This window comes from Phalacrocorax carbo, chromosome Z, assembly GCF_963921805.1.
Source record: "Phalacrocorax carbo chromosome Z, bPhaCar2.1, whole genome shotgun sequence".
In the NCBI taxonomy this organism is placed as follows: Eukaryota; Metazoa; Chordata; class Aves; order Suliformes; family Phalacrocoracidae; genus Phalacrocorax; species Phalacrocorax carbo.
Window position 1 is genome coordinate 75,528,106 of NC_087548.1, and position 21,536 is coordinate 75,549,641.

At 44.6% G+C, this 21,536-nt stretch overlaps 3 protein-coding genes across 8 annotated transcripts in view; 1 reads left to right on the forward strand and 2 right to left on the reverse strand.

Annotated features, from left to right (window-relative positions):
- Window positions 1-3,743, forward strand: part of PLPPR1 (phospholipid phosphatase related 1) — a 70,185-nt gene extending 66,442 nt beyond the window's left edge. For all 3 annotated transcript variants that reach the window (XM_009504318.2, XM_064438082.1, XM_064438083.1), the window contains 2 exons: window positions 150-281; window positions 2,247-3,743. In XM_009504318.2, coding sequence (XP_009502613.1) covers window positions 150-281; window positions 2,247-2,279 — 165 coding nt within the window. In that variant the 3' untranslated portion in view covers window positions 2,280-3,743. The remainder of the gene's footprint in view (window positions 1-149; window positions 282-2,246) is intronic.
- A 3,721-nt stretch (window positions 3,744-7,464) lies between these two features.
- Window positions 7,465-10,104, reverse strand: MRPL50 (mitochondrial ribosomal protein L50). Of its 3 annotated transcripts, none has more exons than XM_064438938.1 (2): window positions 9,962-10,104; window positions 7,465-7,985 (listed from the first exon to the last, which is right to left on the reverse strand). In XM_064438938.1, the coding sequence occupies exons 1-2, from the start codon at window positions 10,087-10,089 to the stop codon at window positions 7,595-7,597; spliced, it is 519 nt and encodes a 172-aa protein (XP_064295008.1). In that variant the 5' UTR covers window positions 10,090-10,104; the 3' UTR covers window positions 7,465-7,594. The 3 variants fall into 3 exon arrangements, with proteins under 3 accessions (XP_064295008.1, XP_064295007.1, XP_064295009.1); XM_064438937.1 differs by lacking the exon at window positions 9,962-10,104 and adding an exon at window positions 8,480-8,727; XM_064438939.1 differs by lacking the exon at window positions 9,962-10,104 and adding an exon at window positions 8,583-8,699.
- A 624-nt stretch (window positions 10,105-10,728) lies between these two features.
- ALDOB (aldolase, fructose-bisphosphate B) lies at window positions 10,729-20,740 on the reverse strand. Of its 2 annotated transcripts, XM_064438936.1 has the most exons (10): window positions 20,631-20,723; window positions 17,443-17,513; window positions 14,132-14,253; window positions 13,650-13,861; window positions 13,076-13,130; window positions 12,761-12,921; window positions 12,454-12,537; window positions 11,792-11,966; window positions 11,445-11,644; window positions 10,729-11,219 (listed from the first exon to the last, which is right to left on the reverse strand). In XM_064438936.1, the coding sequence occupies exons 3-10, from the start codon at window positions 14,241-14,243 to the stop codon at window positions 11,124-11,126; spliced, it is 1,095 nt and encodes a 364-aa protein (XP_064295006.1). In that variant the 5' UTR covers window positions 14,244-14,253; window positions 17,443-17,513; window positions 20,631-20,723; the 3' UTR covers window positions 10,729-11,123. The 2 variants fall into 2 exon arrangements, with proteins under 2 accessions (XP_064295006.1, XP_009509358.1); XM_009511063.2 differs by lacking the exon at window positions 17,443-17,513 and having other exon boundaries at window positions 20,631-20,740.
- Between the last annotated feature and the right edge of the window lie 796 nt (window positions 20,741-21,536).

The window sequence follows — 21,536 nt, forward strand, 5'->3', positions numbered from 1 at the left end:
AAAGATGATGCCTTGAACCAAAACCCAGGTTAAGTTCTTTGCAAAAACTGGCAGTCGTGAGACCCTTGATGGTAATTCCTGTGAGTTTTTCCTGTGGACAAAACGTGGTGATGACACGTTGTTTTTATTTTTTCTTCTGCATTACACAGGGGATATGTGTTGTCCATAACTTTAAAGGCACTCATGGAGCTCCTTCTAAACCGAAGCCTGAAGACCCACGAGGAGTGCCGCTAATGGCTTTTCCAAGAGTGGAAAGTCCTCTGGAGACATTGAGTGCACAGGTACTGTAAAACCTCTCACCCAGACCATCACCAAGCACATTTTCTGTAATGGCAGAGTGAAAACTAGTTGTATACATAACTATACAGGGAGCTGGTTTTATTCCTAACTTTATGCCCATTGAACAGAGTGCCTTAAACTACCAAATACTACAGATATTCTGCCCCTATGCACACCCAAAACTAAAGCAATAGGATTTCACATGCCTCTGCATTCCATTTGTGATAACAAACTTTTGCTTAGAATTGTAGAAAACTGAGAGAAAAATAAAGATAATTCTGTCTAATTACACTTTGGAATGCTTTGGGATGTCTTAAGGATTTACTCTAATATTTGTAATCTTGAGGATAAATGATGCTGTCCAGAAAAATATTGTAGAGATTAGTTTATCCTTATTACTGTTCAGTATCTTCTGTAAGAAGACAAAAGTATATACTGTTTCCTGTCTCTAAGTCGTCAGAAGAGAAATTAATAGCATTCTTTCAAGTTTGCAAAAAAATAGGCTAGCGGGAGCATCATCATTGAGGGTGTTACTGTTAAACCACTGACTTCGAATGGCTCGTGTTGGCATGACTGAATCATATGCAGTCCTTTCAAAACAGACAAGCAAATGCCACCTGCAAGAATTTCTGCTAATAAGGAGGAACTGTAGTTTACAGTTAGGTGAAATGCCCTGGCATAATTTATTTGTTCTTTAAATTGTACTTACTGTATTATGTCATTCTGGTGTACATGGTGTGTGGCAAGACCAGCAGTGACTTTTGTTAAATCCTTTGGCAAATAGAATGAAAATAGGTATTTAAAAAAATGGAAAAGACACTTTCTGACTCCTGGAAATATTTTGCTTAATTGAAAAGTCTATTTTGATTAGGCAAAGATTTGCTGGAAGACTTTCAACTAAATCTGCAGAACTGTGTGTATTAACTGTTCTCTTGGTGGACTTGCAGTCCAGAAACCAAGTGCTACTTATATATCCACATTGCATCGTGTATGAAGAAAGGGCTGAACCGGTGAGAATATTCACAGACTGTGAGAAAAATGTTATCTAATCACCGATTTATTGCTTCTGGACTCTGAAGTGCAGGTGGGGACTAGGCCTTAACTGTTGATGTCCACTATAATAAACAAGGTCATTTTCTCTGATTCAGGGTAGCAGTCTCTAAATGGCCATACATCTTCCATGTAGGAGTAGATTGGGAAAAAAGTGATCCTACTCTGAAGCTATTACAAACAAGTCCTTGGTCCTTGGGAGTGGCTGCTCATTAATGTTTCTTTGGATGTAGGAGGCGCATTGTCCTTTTCTGTGCAGATTTCTGCATCCATTCCCACTCTTGTTTTGCCTTGCACCCACACAAACCCTGCAGATGCAGCATGATCCAAGAACGATTCAGTACTGCCACTGAAGTCCTGGACATTGTCTTCCAAGGAGGCTGAATCAACACTGTTTCCACCTAAAGAGGACTTCTGCATTGCTGTATATGTGTGGCAGCATGTGTTTTGGCATAATGACCCCACCTCTGTATGGTTTTAAGTTCTATATGTTCCGAGTATCAAACTGTGTAGGATCCACATGCACACATCACATGAAGCCAAACCATGGCCTTTTAAGGCTCTTCACAACTGAGGACAGCCCCACTGTATTAGTTGTGTGACTGTGTGAAGTGCTTGAGCCTGTACTGCACAAATTCCAGTGCAGTTTGAAAGTCTCTGTTGCAAAAAGTGGCACCTTGTTTTTCAGGCCTGTTAGTGAATGTTCATAGCCCAGAAGCAGTGCTTGAGTTCAGGGTTTCCTCCCGCAAGCTCAGGATAGACAGCAGTCACGTTTGCAGTGATTTCGTATTTTAAAGCCTTATGTTAACTGGGCAACAGATTTTATTGGTGAAGGTTCTTCTCATTCATTGTACACACTAAGATAAGTGAATGCCAAAATGTATACAAATGTTCATGTGTTTGCCTTTTCTTTGCAGAATCACTCTGCCTCTATGACTGAAGTAACCTGAGATGGAAGGTTGGCAACAGAAGCTATTTTTTATTACCCTCCAGTACGATACTCCAAGACACACAGTTACTAAATGTCTAACTGTGATGACCAGTATTATGTTATGTCTAGTTAGAGGCTGATGTTTTGTACTTTTTTTGTATGAGGAAGTGATGTAGCTTGCCCTGATTTTTTGTCAGCTTTAATATTATTATGCCAGAATTTAAAAGCAAAACAGAAAAAGAACAAAAAATACCTTTTCTTGTTTAAAGTGTGCACTGAGGAACTACATCTATGGAATTGTTGATGTTGTTATGTGATATTTGTACACAATTTTTTTTTTTTTTCATTTTGGAATTTATATATCTTAAAAATAAATTCACTTTTACCTTTTCTTACCATAAGAAGTGCTTCTACCAGTGGGTCAGATTCTGATCTGAGTAAGCTCAGCATCTATCTGAAGTAATTGCGTATATTTAACTCAGATTAAAATAATTGTGATCAGGAATCTAACCTGAATGATACTATCAACAAGTAATAAACATCCATCCTTGATTCAGTGAGCTACTTAAGTATTTCTCAGCATTATGGGCTTCAGTTAGCCATGCAGTTTCCACACTACTTGGCAGACTCAAAGTATGTCCTTAAGCATCTTACTGAATCAAAGCCTGATTGTTCTGGTGTGGGTGATTGTGCTAGTTATTGAAGAATAACTAAAACAACAAAGTCTGCAACGTAGACAGACTGGACATGAAAATTTATTGTAGTAGCTGATAGCATGTGAGCTGACTATATCATCTCCCTAGATCTCCGTTCCTCCCTGCAGCCCAGCTAAAGCTCCCAGTGAAACCTGGCTTCAGGAATTGACTATGGGGATATACAGCCACCACTGTGGAGCTGAGGCTGTGCTTTAAGTGTTCCATAACTTCATCATAGATTTGTGGGGTAACTAGTAACACTGGTGCAAAGGAAAAGTGTCACCACTTCCCCAGTGGAGTGGCATTACTTGGCATTCAGACTGGCATAACCAAGAAGCCAATTTTGACCCGACAGTGTCGATTTCACTGAGGGACTTTGGCAAGTCAAAAAGAAGAAAAAAAAAAAAAACAAACCCTGACACAGTCTGTAGCAGCAGTCTGCATTTTTGTAAATTCTGACTTACAGAATTTATATCAAAACTGCTATTTTACAATGTAACAACTTTCTTTAAAAAAAAAAAAAAAACGGGGGCAGAAAAAAGAACCCATTTACAATGTCTAGAACTGGGGCAAAGGCTTCATTACATGACTTTTCACTGTTTCTAGGATTTTCCTGCATCTCATTCTTCTAGCATGGTGATAACTGCTGTGTGTCTCCTTTAAAGAATGGAGCCTCTGTCTGTACTTTTACTGGAATGTTTACCTCACATTTCCGTGTTGGTTCTTCTTGGCTTTTTTTGTATATTTTTTCCACAACAGATGCAAAAAAAATTATCAAAAAACCAAAACATGTAGCCTTGTCTCTGTTATTTGCCTGTGACACACAGAAAATTTGGGATGTCTATTTGTGCCTGGTCTTGTGGTGTTTATTGCAGGTTGGTATTTTCTTTTGACTCTACTGATGTCTTGTTCAGTCTTAGGAATATCAGGAACAGACTTGGGCCATGCAGGGTTTCTGTGACCGTGAGGAACCATCAATCGTGTTCTGGGTCCCTCACTACGACTTCGATCCAAGTTCCACAGGGAAAATTTCAGCTGATTAAATTTGGCTGTGGAACCAGTCCTTCTTCTGCTGTGTTAGAAGAATAATGACTTGTTAGGAAAGCTTATCAGCAATGAATACTCCATTCAAGACACCCAGTCAGCAGCACCTAAGTCACTCATACTGCACAGAGTTAGCAGGGCATTGAATTCTTAAGACAAAAGCTTTATGTTCTGTAGCCTAGTTTTTGCAGCATGGTCCCTGGAGTTGTGTTCCTCCCTAGTGTGCTGTTACCACAGCATGACTCTTGTGGTTTTGATCAATAGCTTCTACAGAACTGGTAGTGATGTTGTCCTGCTCTGCTTATCCTCCAGTGTGATGGCACAGGCAGTCTTTCTGAAGGTGAAAGATGTGTCTTTAAGTTTCTTCCCCATCCTCTAGGTTGAAGAAAGATTTGAATCTCAATTTTCCACTTCCCAAAGGCCTATCCTTCCAGTTATAGTGCAGCACAGTGAGAGGCACCTCTCTCCACTTTGAAATAAGTGAGCTCTCTTCTGTGACATGGTACGTAGGGATGCCTACACCCAAGCGAGGTCTGCAGGTAGATGCAGGTCTGTGGGGGTGTGCATGCCTGTTTGCAAGCGCCTAAGTTCTGGATGACTGGTTAGATGGAGCGAGACCTATCACACATGTTCACTGCATTTCCTCTTGGCTAGATCTGTGTTTGCTACCACTCTAGATTTACAGTACCCACAGCCTTCTCCACTTGACAGATAACCCCCTGCACAGGAAGTCTAAACCTAACAGCACATTTGCTTTTCCCAGTTACGTTTTCCTTCAGGAGCAAAGTGTGTCTACTTCCTGGAATCTGACTCAGTGAAAAAAATCAGTCTTTAGGTAGCCTTTGGATTTTTTTTATTTTTTGTTAGTTCCTGTTCTGAGCCACATCATTCTCTATGTGGTGTGTACAGTGAGCTTAGGCAGCTAACAGTGGCTTCTGTAGTCCAGTCTTATGACCAATGGTGTAAAATAAACCTGTTACAGTGGCTAGCTTTTCATCATGGATTTGGGTCATCTCTTAAGGCAGATGTATGGCCCTTCGGCTGTGTGCAGTCTCATGCACTTCAGATACGAACCTGGTCTATGTCATACAACTGGCAGAAGGGTCTGACCCCCTCCCCAGCTTGGAGGGCCAACCAGCTGGATGGCCGTGGCCTCTCTCTGTCCCCGAGCTAACGCCCATCTGACAGGCAGGCAGGTACCCCTGCAGAGCTGCTGTTGTTGCTCCTCCTGGTGTGCGGATTGTGCCTCTTGGCTGTGTGAAGGCTCTTGGGATCAGGAAAACCATCTGCCCCTGCCTTAATTGAGTACCTTTATGGAGGGAAAATTGGCACATCTCATTCAAACTGGAGGTCAGGGTTGGAAATAAAATGTTCATCTTCCCCCAGACTTGAATGGGAAGACTTTGCTGAGGACCCCACAGTCTGGCAGACGTGGTAGTGTAGGACAGCCTCCTTCAGCTGGTTGTACACGTGCCGCTAGTGCACGTACAGGAGCCGCTAGTGCACGACGGCTTTCTCTTGCTCATGGAGACACCGGTCCACCCAGTCTGGCATCCAGTCTCTGTGTAAAGACACACCCTCCTAACCTGGCTTCTTTACACTTTCTCTTGATCATCTCTGCTGGTTCTGCCTAAAACAAATGATGATCAGCCCTCCTGCAAATGCCCAAGCAGGGCTTCTATTTATTTGTTTATAATTGAATTCAATAGAAATTAGGTACTTTTGAAACCCCAAGGATAAAAAAAAAAAGTGTTTAAGCACCTGGAAATCTTAGTCCTTCCATGGCACAGGCGTTCTCTGCAAAGCTTCGATCTTAGTTCAGACTTTTTCCAGCTTGTTACAAGCAGTTAAAAGTTCTGCATCTCAAATGCCCCTGTGTGAGCTTCTTCCCTTGTACTTTAAGTCCCTGCAGCTTCTTGCACAGGTGTGCTGGTGGAAGCCATGAGGTTTGCACCTCAGAGGGACTAAAGTATCTGAGATGAGGAGAATGGCAATTTGACTCAACTCTGACACAGCAAAACACAAGGCAAGGCTGTTGTCATGCTCCTTTCTTGCCTGCCTTCCTGGTTTTCAGTCGTCTGTTTTTCACTCTCTCCTGGTCACGTTACATGAGCTACGAAAGCTACATACTGGAACGGCCACAGAGGCGGGGGATGAGCAGAAGGTGCAACTACCACTAAAAGTGCTTTTTTAAATGAGTACCAGGTCAGAGGAAACAAGGAGGTGTAAGCATTTCTTCTTTGATGAAAGAAGACATAATGTCATTACAAAATAATTCCACTTCATTTCTCCCAAACAGCCTTTAAAGCACACAAGATGACACAGATTTAGCTATTTCTCACACTGTTTTGCATAAGCTACAGGGAAGGGATCTGTACACAGCCAGCCTTCCACAGTGACCAGTGAAACAACCCCAGTTCCTTCACATCCACCCCACAATGGAACATGTAGTACACTTAACGCTATTGTGTAATTCCCCAGGACTTAAAAGGAGAAAAGAAAGGGTTTCTTAAATTTCTTCAGAGCTATGAAAAGAAAGCACTTGAGAAGCCGCTTGCTTTGCTTGCATGCGTGCCTTTTGCTTTACCTATTAAACTGTCTTTATCTCAACCCATGAGTTTTCTCACTTTTACCCTTCCGACCGTCTCCCCCCCCCAACCAGGGGGGAGTGAGCGAGCGGCTGCGCGGAGCTGAGCTGCCGGCTGGGGTTAAACCATGACAATCACACATACAGAATCTAACCTCACTGTAAACAACCTGTTTTTGTAGAAAATGTTTACAAACTACCATGCATTTCTCAGACTGCTGCATTTATTTTCTTGTCCTCCTGACTTCACTGCTTGTCTCCTGATTAAAAGCAAACCATCACCAGTTATGCAGGAAGAACAACTAACAGAGCTACATGTTTTTCCACAGCTACAGAAAAACTAACACATAGCTGCTGGCAGCTGTTTTTATAGGGCTGTTGGCAAGTTCACCATTATCTAGTTAAGAGATTTCAGAACCCCACTTGGCACTTTCATGCAGTGATTCTGAGTAGAACAAGGGGTTTTATTTTAAGATGGCACATGTGATGGCATTTAAAAACCTTATTGCTGACTGGCTCTTCTTTTCAATCCTGAAGAAAAAAAAAAAAGCGCTGGCTTACCTCCCTGCCTCTTCCCCGGGAGCCTGCTGGCCCAGCTAGCCTTGGTGGCCAAGCTGAACAGGGCTCCTGGCACAGCCAAGCTGCACTCACAAAAACCCATGAGACAGTTCAGAACTGAAGACAAGAAGTTTACGAGGTACAGGGGAGTTTGTCCCCTTTGTTTATCCCCACTGGACCTTTTAACTGTTGGGCAGCAGGGTAAAGGCCAGAAAGCATCCATTAGTACTGTTACTGACCACACTGCACCACTGTTTCACAGGGAGAACTTCTGCTCTTTTTCCCCCATATATAATAAAACAGAAACAATGAAACATGAGGACAATTAAATGAGCTTTTATTAATGATCTTTATACATTCAGTTGCTACCGAAATGAAAGGGCTCTGCTTCCACACTGCAGTCCTGCTGTAGGAACTCAAGCAAAGCAAAGCGATGCTTTGTGGTGCGACTCACTGCTGCCAGACAATCTTCAGGTTTGGGGGTAGCTCTGCAGCACACAGTTCATCAAACTTGGACACATCCTTCACAGGAGTGCGATAGAAATTCAAGACATCCTCAGCAATGCGCATCAGGTGGAGCTGTGAATTCGGGACAGCATGACCGAGTTCTGCTGCCAGCTGAGCCAGGAGGCGATACTTCAACCTGTTTTCGTTGAGAGGTGTCTGCAGCCAATTACCAGGAGGTGACGGTCCAAAAATCTCCTGGACATGAGACTCAAGGCAGCTCTGTACATCCTCTGGAGGAAGATAGTTTCTGCGGCGTGGTGGCGGACAGATCAGGCTGGGTTCGCTTTTCTCTTGATCAATTATTTTGCCTGCTTCTAATTCTTTTTCCTCCTTCCTGTTGACATGAGAAAGAAGTATTTTCAGTCTGGGCTGATTAAGGCTGAGTCAGAGCACATTTCTATTCATAGTCTTTTATATCGGCATCCACCTAGCCTGCAGAGCGTTTGCACATCCTGTGGACACAGCAGGTTCATTACGCATGCAAGAACAAGAGCGCATAGGCTAGACCTTTGGCCTTCCTCCAAACGCTGCTCGCCACATGGGTTGTCGCTACATAGCAATCAACTGCCTAGCTTATCTCACTGGCCTGAGTGTAAACAAAAATTTAACCAGAATAAAGACTTGTTTTCCCACTTACAGCTCCACTTTCTCATCTGCTGTGAAAAGAAGGATAACAGAAAAAAAAAAAAACACTGCTGTAGAAAAAACTAGCGCCCACAGATAAAAATATACACGGTCACCAGTTTTAACAAGAAGAGTAATCCTGCCCCAAGTTATCTGACTTGCTCATACGGCCCACTCTAGCCAACACCACAAGGACGGTCTCACTCAGCAAGGTGCGGCGGCCCGGGCCCGCTCAGCACCGCCGGCCGCGGGCCCAGCCCCCGGCAGCCGGCAGGTCCCGCCGCGTCCGCCCCAGCCTCGCCGTTACCTCCCGCCGCCCCAGAGCGCCCTCCGGGCGGGAGCGCCGAGCCCGCCCCGCCGCCCCGCCAGCCGCAGCGCCAGACCCGCCGCCATGCCCTGCCACTTCCGGCCGGCGCGCCGGGCGGGGTGTGACGCATTTCCGCTCCGCCCCGCACTGCCTGACGGGAAATGTAGTCCCGCCGCCCCTCTAGTTTTTAAAAGCCTGATCATTTTTATCAGCGAGAAATTACGCTCCGTTCGTGCGCAGCCTCGCTTCGATTCGCGGCAGTACGTTCAGCAGACATGTTGTAAATGAGTAACGGGTTAAACTTGCAGCTTGAGCCATTATTAACCCAAACCCATACCCTGACAAATACAAAGGACTCCATGAACCACCTTGCGACAGGCATTCATGGTTCATGAGCTGAGAAACTTCAAGAACCGGTAACAGAAAGAAACATCCTCCTGCAAGTAAGATCGAGGGATGCCACAAGCATGAAACCATGAAACTGGCAAGAGTTGCAGTAACTGGGGGAAAGGTAATTCTGGCAGGGGGAGATGGCCACCACCAGCTCAACTGAGGGCCAAAAGGACCCCCCACCACGACCACCACTCCTTTCGAGTATGAGCAGTGTATTGAAATCACACTGTAACCTTAAAATTTAAGAGGAGAAGATACAGACCAACGGAAGGAGAGGATGCTCAGTCAGGTCAATGGTTATGTATGAGATAGGCGTGGTGTGTTAACTTTCATGTATAAATGTCAAAAATGAACTCCATTAGATGTGCATGCTAGGAGGAAGGATCCCCCATGCACCCAGCACCAAATAAAGCAATGCCTGCTCTATAATAGGCCCAGTTTTAAGGAGTTTCGTTCCCAGCTTTCAGTGACAAATGCCTGCTTGCTCTGATCACAAATGCCCCCATCAAAGAGAAACATGAGGAGCCTGGGTAGAGTCACGAGCTGCATCAGGCTTTGCATGTGTGACAGATGTCCAGCAAAGGAGCAGAAATTATTTATCAAAGCTACAGCTTCCGTTTTATAAAGTGTGAGAGTCTGTCTTTTGCCATTTCAGAGGAACATTTTTTCCCAGTCTGAATTTTAACAGAAGCAATCTACATAGATCAGTAGAGTGCTTCTCATCAGGCGCAGAGGTTTATTTGAACTCAGGTGCATGGAGACTGACAGGACCACAACGGAACCAGAAAAGAGGTGTTGCTCCTGACTGCGGTGTCAGCCTCAGGAGTGTTTTTTGTTAAGTCACTTGCTCTTCATTCATGGTTGAGGTTGGGACAGACAAAATGCATGCATTAATTATGCAATTATTACATCCACGTGAAGGAGTTTGGCTATCTATTGCCTGTGTAAAGAAGTGGTTGCTAATGCAAAGAACAGGAAGAGGTTACCTGGCAGTCACTTCCTCTGTTTTCTCTCCCCACCTGGCAGAAGCAGCCCGCAGAGCAAGCAGCTCCAGCACCACAGGCTGGATCCCAGGTAGCCCCAAGGGAGAGAGGCAGTGTCTTTTGTGTTGCATGGTCTTTGCTGGTTGGTGGGCTGCTCCAAGGTGTCACTAGTGGATTGGTGTAGCATGTGGCCAGGCAAATGTTCTTGTATAACCTAGGTCTGCTGTTTCTGACATTTATGCCTTTTTTCATAACAACTGTCTATTTGTGCTTTAGCTAACAAGCTTACATCACTGACAAGTACATAACAACATACCAAAGGTCAAGCTGTGGGCCAGGATGTCTCTCTGCATACTTTGTTAATTATTGTGGAAAATGCCACTGCAAAAGCACTTTGCAAAAATACTCTTTGCCCAGCACTAACCCAACCTGTGCAACCCTAACTCAGGGTATAGCCACCTCACCACACCAACCGTGATACACAAGAGACACAAGAAGCTTCTGAAGTAAGCGTTATGTATCTGTGGCCTGAGTCCAGTGGGCTGCTCACCATGTACATCTCTCAGGTTTTCTCAGTGTCTGTCAGACTTCAGTCAGCAGGATTAATGTCCCCAGCTGTATCACTACTGGATTTTTTGATCTCCTGAGGGTTTCCCAAACTCACCAGGAGTAACGCTTTGTGACTTAATCTTTGCATAAGCTATTGAAAATGACAGATGTGTGGAAGAGGCTGTGAAGTTTATACAGAATAAAAAATTGTGAGATAGAGATTAGTTTCAATTACTGGTTTATTCCCATGATTGAAGACACACTCAGGTTTTGTAATTCAGGATTTTGGCTGCAACATGTGGTAATGGGCAAGGGTATGTACTTGAATTGCTAGGGAACTACTTAATCTACCTACTATTCTGGGGACTAAGTTTAAACCAAAGGATTCATGATTCATTGGCAGCTGTTGTTTGTTGTATGGTAAGAATTCTCCTTCCTTGGAATGGGCAGATGAAACAATAATATTTCCTTGGTAAATTGTGGGAGCGAAGGGTGGAGAGGAAGCTAATCCATTTTTGTGTGGGGTAAGGGAAATTAAATTTCTTTGGTTTTCTCTTATTTCTGAACATCTTCCACCTTGTGGAGAGGGACAAGATGAAGGAAGGTTCCTGCACTCTCAGTAGGTGTAACTGGCAGTGAAAAGTGACTGCGTGGCAGCTGTGTCAGTCTTCCCAGACACGACATACTGTCCTCTGCAAGCCAAACTGTTGATCTGAAAAATAAACAAAAAGGAGGGGAAACCAGTTAGCTTGGAGTAAGAAAGACAGGTGTAGAAAGGCAAGCAGGTGTGACCAAGCAGGGCAGAAATCACACGGTGACATCCCTGGTGAACATAAAGCACCAGGAGGGGCGGGAACAAGAGAAGCCTTAGGAAGGGGACAACATGTCTGCCTTCATGGTGAGCAGCTGCTTTCCGTGCTGGGGGGAAGCCTCATACCTGTGCCCGCTTGCGAAAGGCCTCCTGCGCAGCCTTCTTGTTCTCATTTTTGCCCACCCATGCTGCCAGGGCAGAGGCTTGCAGGGCTCGCCCGTATGAGAAGGTCAGTTTCCAAGGCTTAGGCAGAGGGAACTGATTCATGGCATTCAGGTTGACAGAAGCCTCCTCTTCACTCTGACCTCCAGACAGGAAGCAGATTCCTGCAAGAAAGACGTTTCAGGGCTTAGAAACCTTGTCACCACAGTCCCTGACCTTTACGTGCCAGGGGAGCAAGTGTGTCAGAGGTAGGAGCCAGGCCAGCAAGACTGGCAGTGTGAATGGATACATAGGAATGAGTCAGGAATCACCAGGAACAGCAGCAGGAACAGTGCGGAGAAGAGTAGTGACAGTTGCTACAGCTACATCCTGAGGGGTGTACTTCATGGGGCAGGAATGCCCAGGTGTCACCATGTTGGGTTTCAGCAGCGTCCCCTCCAGGTACACATGATGATCATTCAAGGCCTTGTAGACAGCAGCCAGAACCTGAAAACAGAAGGATTGAATACAGACCTCTGCTCCAATCTTCACCTCAGCCTGCTGTGGGAAGGCAGCTTATTCATTGGGAGTGTGAGAAGATCAGAATGAACATTGTTTTCTCAAGAAATTTATCACAGGGGTTGCAGTCCTGGAGACACCACCGCTTTTGAGATGACCAGGAATCCGCTCTTTCTATTTACTGTGTTTGTTCCTGCAAACTGAGGTACCGAAAGAGGGGCAAGTGGTTTTGCTCCCAATTCATTTTTTTTGAGATGGAGAATGCTTATATTGGCAGTTTGAGTGGAAATCCAAAAGCATGGACTCTACTCTCACATTCACTAGTAGCTCATTATTTGACCATGAGCAAATAATTTTTGTGATGCAGTTATGAAGTGCCTTTTTGGTCAAAACTCCTTGAGATCTGTGAACACAAACTCTGCATAAGATTAGCTACTGATTTGTGAAAGGGAGGAGAGGGACAGAAATCTCTTACCTTTTCTGTGACATACTGACAGCGCTGGAGATCATGGTCTCCATCAGGCAAGATTTCTGGCTCCACAATGGGCACCAAGCCATGCTAAGAAAAGAAAACCAGGGAAGTTTGGGGGAGTGTGGAAGAAAAACTGTCCTTGTTGTCTACCCTGACTCTGTTTGTATTCCTTCTTGCTGCACTGCCTTTCTACCTCATCTTTCCCAAAACCCTCACAGAGGTCTGCCTTTCAAGTTACTTAGCATGTTATCACAGGGAACAATGAGAAGGGGCAAGGGCATCTCAGAAAAGGTTGCTGGAGGGTAGATACCTGCTGGCAGATGCTGGCATAGCGTGCCAATGTGTTGGCATTCTCTTGGATGGCAAGCTGAGAGGGTGTTGTGCTGGAGATCTTCAGCACTGCACGCCACTTGCCAAAGTCAGCACCATCTTTCTTGTACTGGGCACAGCGCTCAGCCAGTCCATCAAGCCCTGCAGGTGAAAGAACAGTGCTTCACTGTGAGCCGTTCTTCAGGACATAGCTCTGAAAAGTACTGTGACACCAGCCAAGGCTGTAACTCAGGCGAGTCACTCCCTGGCTTTTGCTGCACCAGTCATAGCTTAGGCTCCTTAGATCTCTCCTTACCTTGGGTGGTGGTTTCTCCATTTGTTCCTGCTAGGGGCACTGTGCCTTTATCCAGCTGTGGAGACCAGAAAAACAGGAAGAGTTGCAGAGAGATGGAGATCAGTCTCATCCTTATCTTTTTACCCGTGGCTAGTCTGGGTGTGCAGACTGCCTGTAAGTAAAGTATGGGGCTGAACATGCTAAGGGTGCAAAGGAGGGAAATGTTGGAGCCCAGGGCAAGAAAAGGAGTTTGCTGGGTAATAGGAAGGGGCAATGTGTGCAGGGAATGGCTCGAGAGCTCTGTCAGATCTGGAAAGGACTGGGTTTTTGTTACTGCATGGAGGGATGTAATTGCAGTAAATGGTGAGTAGATGGGATGAAAAGTTCCTGCATCAAATGCAAATGTGCCCTTGGTTAGTTGTACAAAAGCAATGCAGAGAATGGTGGCAGAGACACCCCCCCCCCGATTTTAAAACCAAGCACAAAAAAAAGAAAAAAAAAAGTGTTTGGCAGAAAAGAGTGCAGCTCCATATAAAATTTTGACTGGAAACAGGGTTTGGGGTATGCTGCCAGACAGACATGTACAGATACTCACCTTTATTCCCACCACAATGCCTTTCTCTTTGATGAGAGCTGGAAATGGCTTTCCACTGCTGTCCTTCTGATAGAGAGTCTCATGGAAGAAGATCACTCCCCCAATGCTGTTCTTGATGGAAGCATCTGAAGAGAAGAGGATCTCTCGGAAAGCCCGGCGATTCTCCTCTGTGTTCTCCACATTGATCTTCTGCAGCCTGTTCCCCATGGTACCTAGAGAGGTGGACAAAGGACAGGCAGAGAGGTGTTAGGCTTGGCTGGCCCCCTGGTCGCAGTATGTAGTAATGAACTGGCACTTCAGTTCAGAGCTTCCCTTCTCAACCCATAGCTTGTCAGCTTTTGTGGCTATGGATGCAGCCCTGCCTGGCTGAGTTGCTCCTGCTCAGTTTTTAAGTGTTTGCAATTTACTCCATTGATTTCAAAGATGAAGCAAACTTAAGAAAAAGTTTTGGGTACTACTAATGATTGATATTCAAAACTCACCCACTGATTCATCTGCAGCTAAGATCCCCTTTCCGGAAGCCACAATCCGCTGAGCAATGTCTGAAAGAGCTTTCTTCTGCTCTGGAGACAGCGCTGGGAACTGGTGGGTCATGTTGACTTATCTGTGGAAGAGAATTACTGTTACAAGCTGGGGGATACTGTAGATATGAACTGTGAACCAGAGACACCACTCCAGTGTTGGAGGGCTGTCCATGCTTGTCTGGTCCATGTTATCATAGGCACACACCCAGAAAACCATTTGAGTTCTTCTGGGCTTGGTGTGTCTGGCAAAACTAGAAGAGAGAAATGCAGGAGCCACATCCTAACACATCCTTCCAGAACCAAAGTGGGAAAGACACTGATTTTACGTGGATTTGCTCAGGGACTAAAGGAAGGTCAGTCTGTCATAAAAACGTGCACCAAGCTAACAAGTATGCCAGTTGCAGACTGCAAACTTCTCTGCAAAGCACTTTCAACTTTTTGGTACAGAAGAATGCCAGTCATCACACTGCTCACCTCTACACATCTCCTAACGATGTCCCTCTCCTGTTTCCTGGCCTGTGTTGGCAATATTTGCTGCTCTTCCTAGTTGACTTTCCATCCCCACCCTCCTGCCTTGCTCTGTAATTCTCTCCTCCCCATGGCCGCTCTCAGAACTGTAGCATGTTGCTTACTCTATGTAAGACTGGAGGGTTTAGAAGGATTTACCACCCATTTCTATCCTTTCAGCTGTGGCAGAGGCTTACCAGCTGCAGGTACCCAGCACCTAAAATCCAGGTCTGGCTTGTTACGACAAAGTGCTTATTCTTATTAAAGTTTTGATCCTATGGCATTAAATTACACTTTCTCAGATCGTCTGAATAGTCAAAGCTACTTCCCTATGTGTTTAAGCCTGTGAACCTGAGACATAAAGTCTTTCTTCCCTCTGTTTATTATATGCTATAGCTAAAGCAGCACCTATGTTTTTATCACCAGGTGGTAAATCCACGACATGAATCATTAAAAACAACACAAAAGATCTCCAATAACATGTTTTCCTCCAGCAGGGCAGGCCTCTGAGCAGCCTCTGCATTTTCTATTCCCAGACTCAGCTTTAGAGGGGGGGGAGAACGTGCCATTTCCCATCTCACCATGTGCCAGAGATGGCCAGCAAATATGTCTCCTCATATAAACATGTACGCAGCCAAGTCCTCCATCTTTCCCTGCACGCAGATATTATGTTGCCAGCGAATCCTTGCCTTGCCCTCCCTGCTGAAGGGGGTAATGGGGAGAAAGGATCAGGGGTCTGGCTACTACTCATGGTAGGGTAACAGACTTCTGTCCACGATGCCAAACGGTGCCAAAATTTTCTGCAACAATGCCAACACAGGACCATGACAGCTATAAATCTGTGTCTCTGGTTAATAGCTGAAGGGACTTTGCTATTGGGAATGTAATTGTGCAAGATTCAAATGGTGTTGTCTACAAGTACAGACCAGTCAGGTGCAGCGTCCAGATGTCTGCTTCACCTTTTTGTGAGTTGTTTGAGACTAGAATTCGTCCTATGCAACTTATCAATGGTGAGTCATTCTAGGTGTAGAGGGAATTTGAAGGAGCACGTGATGAAGACTGCATCAAATGAGGGAGAGTTCCTTCCTTTTCTAAGCACTGAAGTGCCACCTGTGGTCCTTCAAAACCAGGCCTTGCTGAATTCCTCTCTCTGTATGCCAGGCTGTGGCCAGAGCTCTGGGAACCATCCTTCTGCTGCAGTGACTACAACTCCATCACTCCCAGCTGTTATCCTGTTTGGCCCACCTAAAAGAACTAGAAGAGCTATGGTTTATGCCGTATAGCTAATTAAGTTCACCTGTAACCCTCCTTGTCCTGCTTTCTGTGTCTGATATGTCTCTTAGAAATAGGAAACTGTCTTGTTATTATGATTACTCTAATAACAGTTTGTGTTGTGAGCACTTCAGTCAAAACCATAGTACTGTTAAATAAATTGCTCTGCAAAATCATGAGGACTCACCCCAGTAGTTCATAGTCTTGGTGTAAAAGACTGGAAAATTATGATCTGGCAAGAATATGATCTTTTCCGAGGTCAAAGCTAATGAATTGGTAAATCACTAGTGGGATTTCAGGGTTTCAGTTTGAAGGCACACTACAGCATGAGTAGGTGTTTCCAGAAAATCTTTAATCCAGCTAGCTGAATTACAAGATCATCAGTCACTCTAGTTATGTTATTATGGGTATACTTTCTCTCCAGTAATGCAATAAGCAATGAGACTAATGTCTGGTGTGTCTTGCTGGTTTCCAGTGTTTGCATAAAGATAAAAAAGATACAGTTATCACTCAAAACCAGCCTGCAAGGCAAATTGCCCAAATATGGAAATATGAGCTTCCAGTGGATGATGCTGGTCCAAGAGAGACACTGTAACAGTACAGTGTCATTCCACAATGACGAATTGGAAGACAGCAGATTAGTTCCACTTTCTCTCTCATTGAGTGTGAAGGAGTAGGTGGAGATTTGCCAAAAGGCTCCCCAAACCAATCTGTAAGGCCATGGTGAGTGGTTCCCAGCTACCCTGCTGAGCTACAAGGATGACTAAAATGCACAGTGTTTCTAATTGAAATGGTGAAGAAATGAGTGCAAAAGAGCAATTGTAAAGCTAATGATAGCTCTAAGGTCCAGAATGTTCAAGGACCCTTGATTCAGGACTTTATTTTTCTGTGATTCTTCCATGAGGAGCATAATCTCTGAGGATCTTCCCCGTTGGTTTCAGAAAAGGTCCCTCTGCTGTGAGGTACTGCTCTGAGCATTTAAAGGGGAGTGGAGATCTTACGCTTCATGCAGCTGCCTTGTAAAGAGTAAGTTCCCACCACAGCCACAGAAACATTAATGTCCCCCCCCAAAGAGCTGGATATATCACCTTACAGGTCCTGAGGAAAACCAGGTGTACCCAAGCTGCCAGAGCTTCACATCTCATTTCATTGTTCCAAGAATTAAGCCTATTTGCCTTATTATTCTGCTTTATTGGTTTAATTTAACAACTTTTCCAGGCAGGAAAAAGCTCAAAGGAATTGTGTTCTCAGGAACAGTATCTAAGAGTTGTCCCACCACTAAAGTTTTCAAGTTGTTTTATTTTTATTTACTCATTTTAGGCTGAGGGCTAGTATCATAGTGTCACAAGCTGCAGTGATTTCACATTGATTTGACATTGTAGGAATACAATGTATTCACTTTGTGGTAACATAACATTTTTTAAAAGTGGAAGAAAAAAAAGAATAAAAAAACTGCGCAGAATGCACAAAACCCCCAGCTTTATGGCTACCTTGAGTGTTTGTCAGGCTTCATCATCTCCTTAAGCAAACAAAGTCCTTTGTTCAGACCCCAGCCAGTGACCTGCAGGGGGTGGGGGTGGCAGGAAAGGGGACAGCACAGTTGTAAAAGTAAATATTGCACTGATGAAGTCTCAAGTTTTTCTCAGCTACCACAATGTAGAACTGCAGGGGAAATATCTTCATGGATATCTGCACAAGCACTGCATCCTGTTAATATTAATAGCAAGAACCAAGGGCAGAGGCAAGATGACAAGCAGAAGGAACAAACTGTTACATTCCACTTCAGGTCATCTTAGAAACATTAATACTTCATTGGTATCTTTTCTTTCCAACCACCTCAAGTGACTGACATCTTCTAATCTTACAGAGAATCTCACCTGAGTCCTGGTTTGCAGACAGGAAAAGATTGGATTAGAATCTGTAAGTTTTTCTCTTGGGTCTCTTCATCGCCTTCTTTTACAAAATTGGTTCCAAAAGTGCAGGACCAAACCCTCAAAATACAGGTTGTAGCCCATGCATGTAGCTTTTCCTGTTCAGTTACTAGTAAACACAGCCCTTCAACATCATCTCTGATAGCAATACAAACCACATGTGCCCATCGTTGCACTGTGTGCACAAGAGATTCTGCTTAAAAAGAGCAGGTTTGAAGATGCAAAAATTGCATATAAAAATAGATAAATACAATTGATAGGGAGGATGAAAAGTATTCAAAATAGCCCATCATATGGAGGCACAGTGTTAACCTGACTGGGTTTATTCCTCATTTACACTTGTATGCTTAGGAGAGATAGACACATAATGAGTTATGCATCTTATATTCTCATTACAGTGGATAAATCTGTTTATTGCCCTCACTTCTCTGTGGAGCTCCATTAAAAAGCTATTTCTAAGTAAATCTGGTTACTTGGACATTGGACAAACCAATAGGTATCAACGGCTGGGCAAGCCTGGCCCCATCCTGCTGACAGAGCACATTCTTATCTAGCCTGCAGATGACACCAAGCTGTCAGGACTAGTTGATACGCTTGATTGCTGGGCAGCCATCCAGAGGAGCCTGGACGGGGAGCAGGAAGAGACCAACAGGAGCACCGTGAAGTTCAGCCAGGACAAATGCCCAGCCATTGCCTGTGGGGCAGAGCCCTGGCAGGGGTCCCACCAGGGCTAGTGGGATGGGGAAACAGCTCTTTGGAGAAGGCCCAGGGCCCTGTCAGGCAACAAGCTGAATAGGGGCCAGCAACAAGGGCCAGCAGCATCCTGTGCGAGCAGAGGTCCAGCCCAAAGAGCCAGAGGATTGTCCCCACAGGGATTATCCCCATCTGCTCAGGACTCTTTAGATCACATCTGGGTACTGCATCCAGTGTTGGGCACCTGCAGTACAGGAAAGACGTTGAGAAACAGAAGTGAGTTCAGCAGATGCCACCAAGAGGGTCGGGGGCATCTCTCAGCAGCCCCCAGTACCTACAGAGTGGTGATCAAGGAGGCAGAGCCAGGCTCTTCTCAACGGCATGTGGTGGGAGAGTGAGAGACAACAGGCATAAGCTAAAACTACAGAGATTCAGACTGGATATGAAGAATTTCTTTTCACTATTGGGACAGCCAAGCAGTGGAGGAGGTTGACAGAGAGGCTGCAGTGTTTCCATCCTTGGAGGTTGTCAAGACCCACCTGTATAAAGCTGTGAGCAGCCTGGTCTGACCTTGCGTCTAACCCTGCTTTGAGCAGGAGGTTGGACTACAGACCTCCTAATGCCCCTTTCAGCCTGAATTACCCTGTGACGCTGTGTGAGTACTTGCTTTAGGCAGTTGAAGTGGACGCGGTGCCTTCTGTATGAAGGAGCTCTGAGGGAAGAACAGGGTGTTTCTCCCTTTATCTTTGCAGGGGGACTGAAGGTTTGATTCTAGCAAAATGTTTCATTTCTGGGTTCTAAAAAGTGAGTCAAGGGTGTGGGACAAAAAGAGGTATTCAGACTTCTGTCACCTAGAAAAAGCAGCAGATGTTTTTGACTGACATACTAATTTCATCATCTTGATATGTCCTTTGGGGCATATATGATGGTTTGTTGCCTGGTTGGTTTTTGCTCTCTTTTATGTTGGTGAGAACAAAGGATTTTTCTTTCTTCACGCTCTGTCTAGGGACCTTGCTTCAGCATCCTACCTCAAGTGGATGGGATTATGTAAGGCTTGCAGTTCCCTGTCCTGATTCCTACATTTGCCTCAGAGCTATACTCAAGCCGTGACCAAATGTACTCCATTTCATCTCTCTAGCAAGTATGAAAGGAGATTACGTACTCAGCAACCTGGCCTGTGTAGTCAGTGCAGAGCACTCCCAGAGGACTCATGATGGTTAGAAATGCCTGAGGTGGCAAGAAACTGGTTTCTTGGAAGTAAGTGTGGTCGTTAGGGTGAAGCTGCTTCTCTCTCAGGGCTGGGCTCTTCTCTGAGAAGGTAAAAATATGCTGTCAGACTTGCACAAGAATTCAAGTCTTGTAATGCCAGCAGGGGAGACTGTGGGGAGCGGTGGTGAGAGTTTCAGGTAGGCTAAATAGTTTTGGGTGCCAGGCACATGGGTTGGTTGAGGTAGTGACGGAGGATCACAGACTTGGTGAGGGTTTGAGTTTGCTGTGCTATTTCCTGAAGCTGGCTGCTCACAACTTGAAAGGTTATAGCCTAATGCAAGAGCAGTTTTTAGTTTCCTGCACTGCAGGCTGCTGAAAAATCTTATCCACACTACTGCACTAGTACTTCAGGAGAAGCTGCACAACACACACAAATAATTACACTTCTGTCAACACTGGTTGAACCAGCTGCATTCTCCAGTACATTCTCTCCTCTCCTTGCAGAACATAGATTTATATACTCCACAAGCATAAACAAACACCAAAAAAAGCAGCATAAAGAAATGCACGTAAATTTTTGCTCTACTCCCCTTAGACTAAGGATTCACTTACTCCAGGAGTTCTGAGTGACTAAGCTAAGTTAGAAAGCCAGTGTTAGCAGCAAATGGGTCACACTGGAAGATCACTGCGGAAGGGCTGAGTGGTTTTTTCTTGCAAGCTGTTCCTGGAACAAAAAAATAAAAACAAAACCAACTCCCCAAGCCCACTTTAGATAAACACATTGTGTCTCAGCTGCTGATATACATACCACTTTTACAGTTTAGAAATGAAATTATTATACTTACTTGTTTGTGGACAATGCCTCTGCTGCTACAAGCTTCTGGTGAGGTGGTCGCAGGTGAAGAGACCCAGTCCTTCTCATCCCTAACTTTTATAAAATTCTTGACAGTTCCCCCCTCCCTCCCCTTCATTCTCCCTCCTCCCCAGGCTGGCTGGGGAGGTGTCATTGCTCGGGGTCGGTCATTGGCTGTCAGACCACAACCACACACAACCACTCTCACCCCTGGTGTTCCTCCCCTTTCCCCTCCCCTGTATATGTAAGGCCATTCATGATGTGGTGAAACTGAGATGCTTTCCAGCTATTTCAAATTATTCCTCCTCTTTCTAAAACAGACTGAAAAGAACTACAAGAGAAACCATGGAAATTGTTTACAGGGATCTTGGGCATAACTTTCCATTTAGGGTTAGATCTTCTGGAACCTTAGACTTAAGACACTACACAATGCAGGAAGGAAGAGTAGAAAACAAAATGCAGAAATAATGCAACAGATCCTTAACTGTCATGATTTACTATCAGTCCAGTGGCTTCCTAAGTGTTACACTGATTTTCCTCACCTGAAAATTTGGCACAGAAACATATTTTCCTTTCCAATTAGTATATGGAAAGGCAAAATGTGGTGCTAGAATATCAGGGTTAACGAAACTGCAAATTCAGATTTCCTTTAATGCAGTGTGTGTGAGAGAATTGTAGTTATCAGAAGAAATATGCCCACTTTGAGGTGCGCAAGTGCAAGCCATATTTTCCACCAAAATCCCATTGAAACACCTACTCATATCACAATGACATATAAATTTCTCAGTTGCTTAGAAAAATTTTTCTGTGAAAAATGCTAATGCTCTAGAAACACTATGTCAGCATTCAAGTTTATATGAAATCACACTACAGCTATTCACCAAATCCAGGTAGACAG

Coding starts and splice junctions, on each gene's coding strand:
- MRPL50 (XM_064438937.1), bottom strand. CDS start 8,712: ATGCGTCACACCCCGCCCGGCGCGCCGGCCGGAAGTGGCAGGGCATGG. Junction 7,986..8,479: donor GGGCCGCCGCACCTTGCTGA/GTGAGACCGTCC, acceptor TCATGTCAACAG/GAAGGAGGAAAAAGAATTAG.
- ALDOB (XM_009511063.2), bottom strand. CDS start 14,243: ATGACCCACCAGTTCCCAGCGCTGTCTCCAGAGCAGAAGAAAGCTCTT. Junction 13,862..14,131: donor AGCTGCAGATGAATCAGTGG/GTGAGTTTTGAA, acceptor CCACCTCTCTAG/GTACCATGGGGAACAGGCTG. Junction 11,220..11,444: donor CCTTTCGCAAGCGGGCACAG/GTATGAGGCTTC, acceptor TTTATTTTTCAG/ATCAACAGTTTGGCTTGCAG.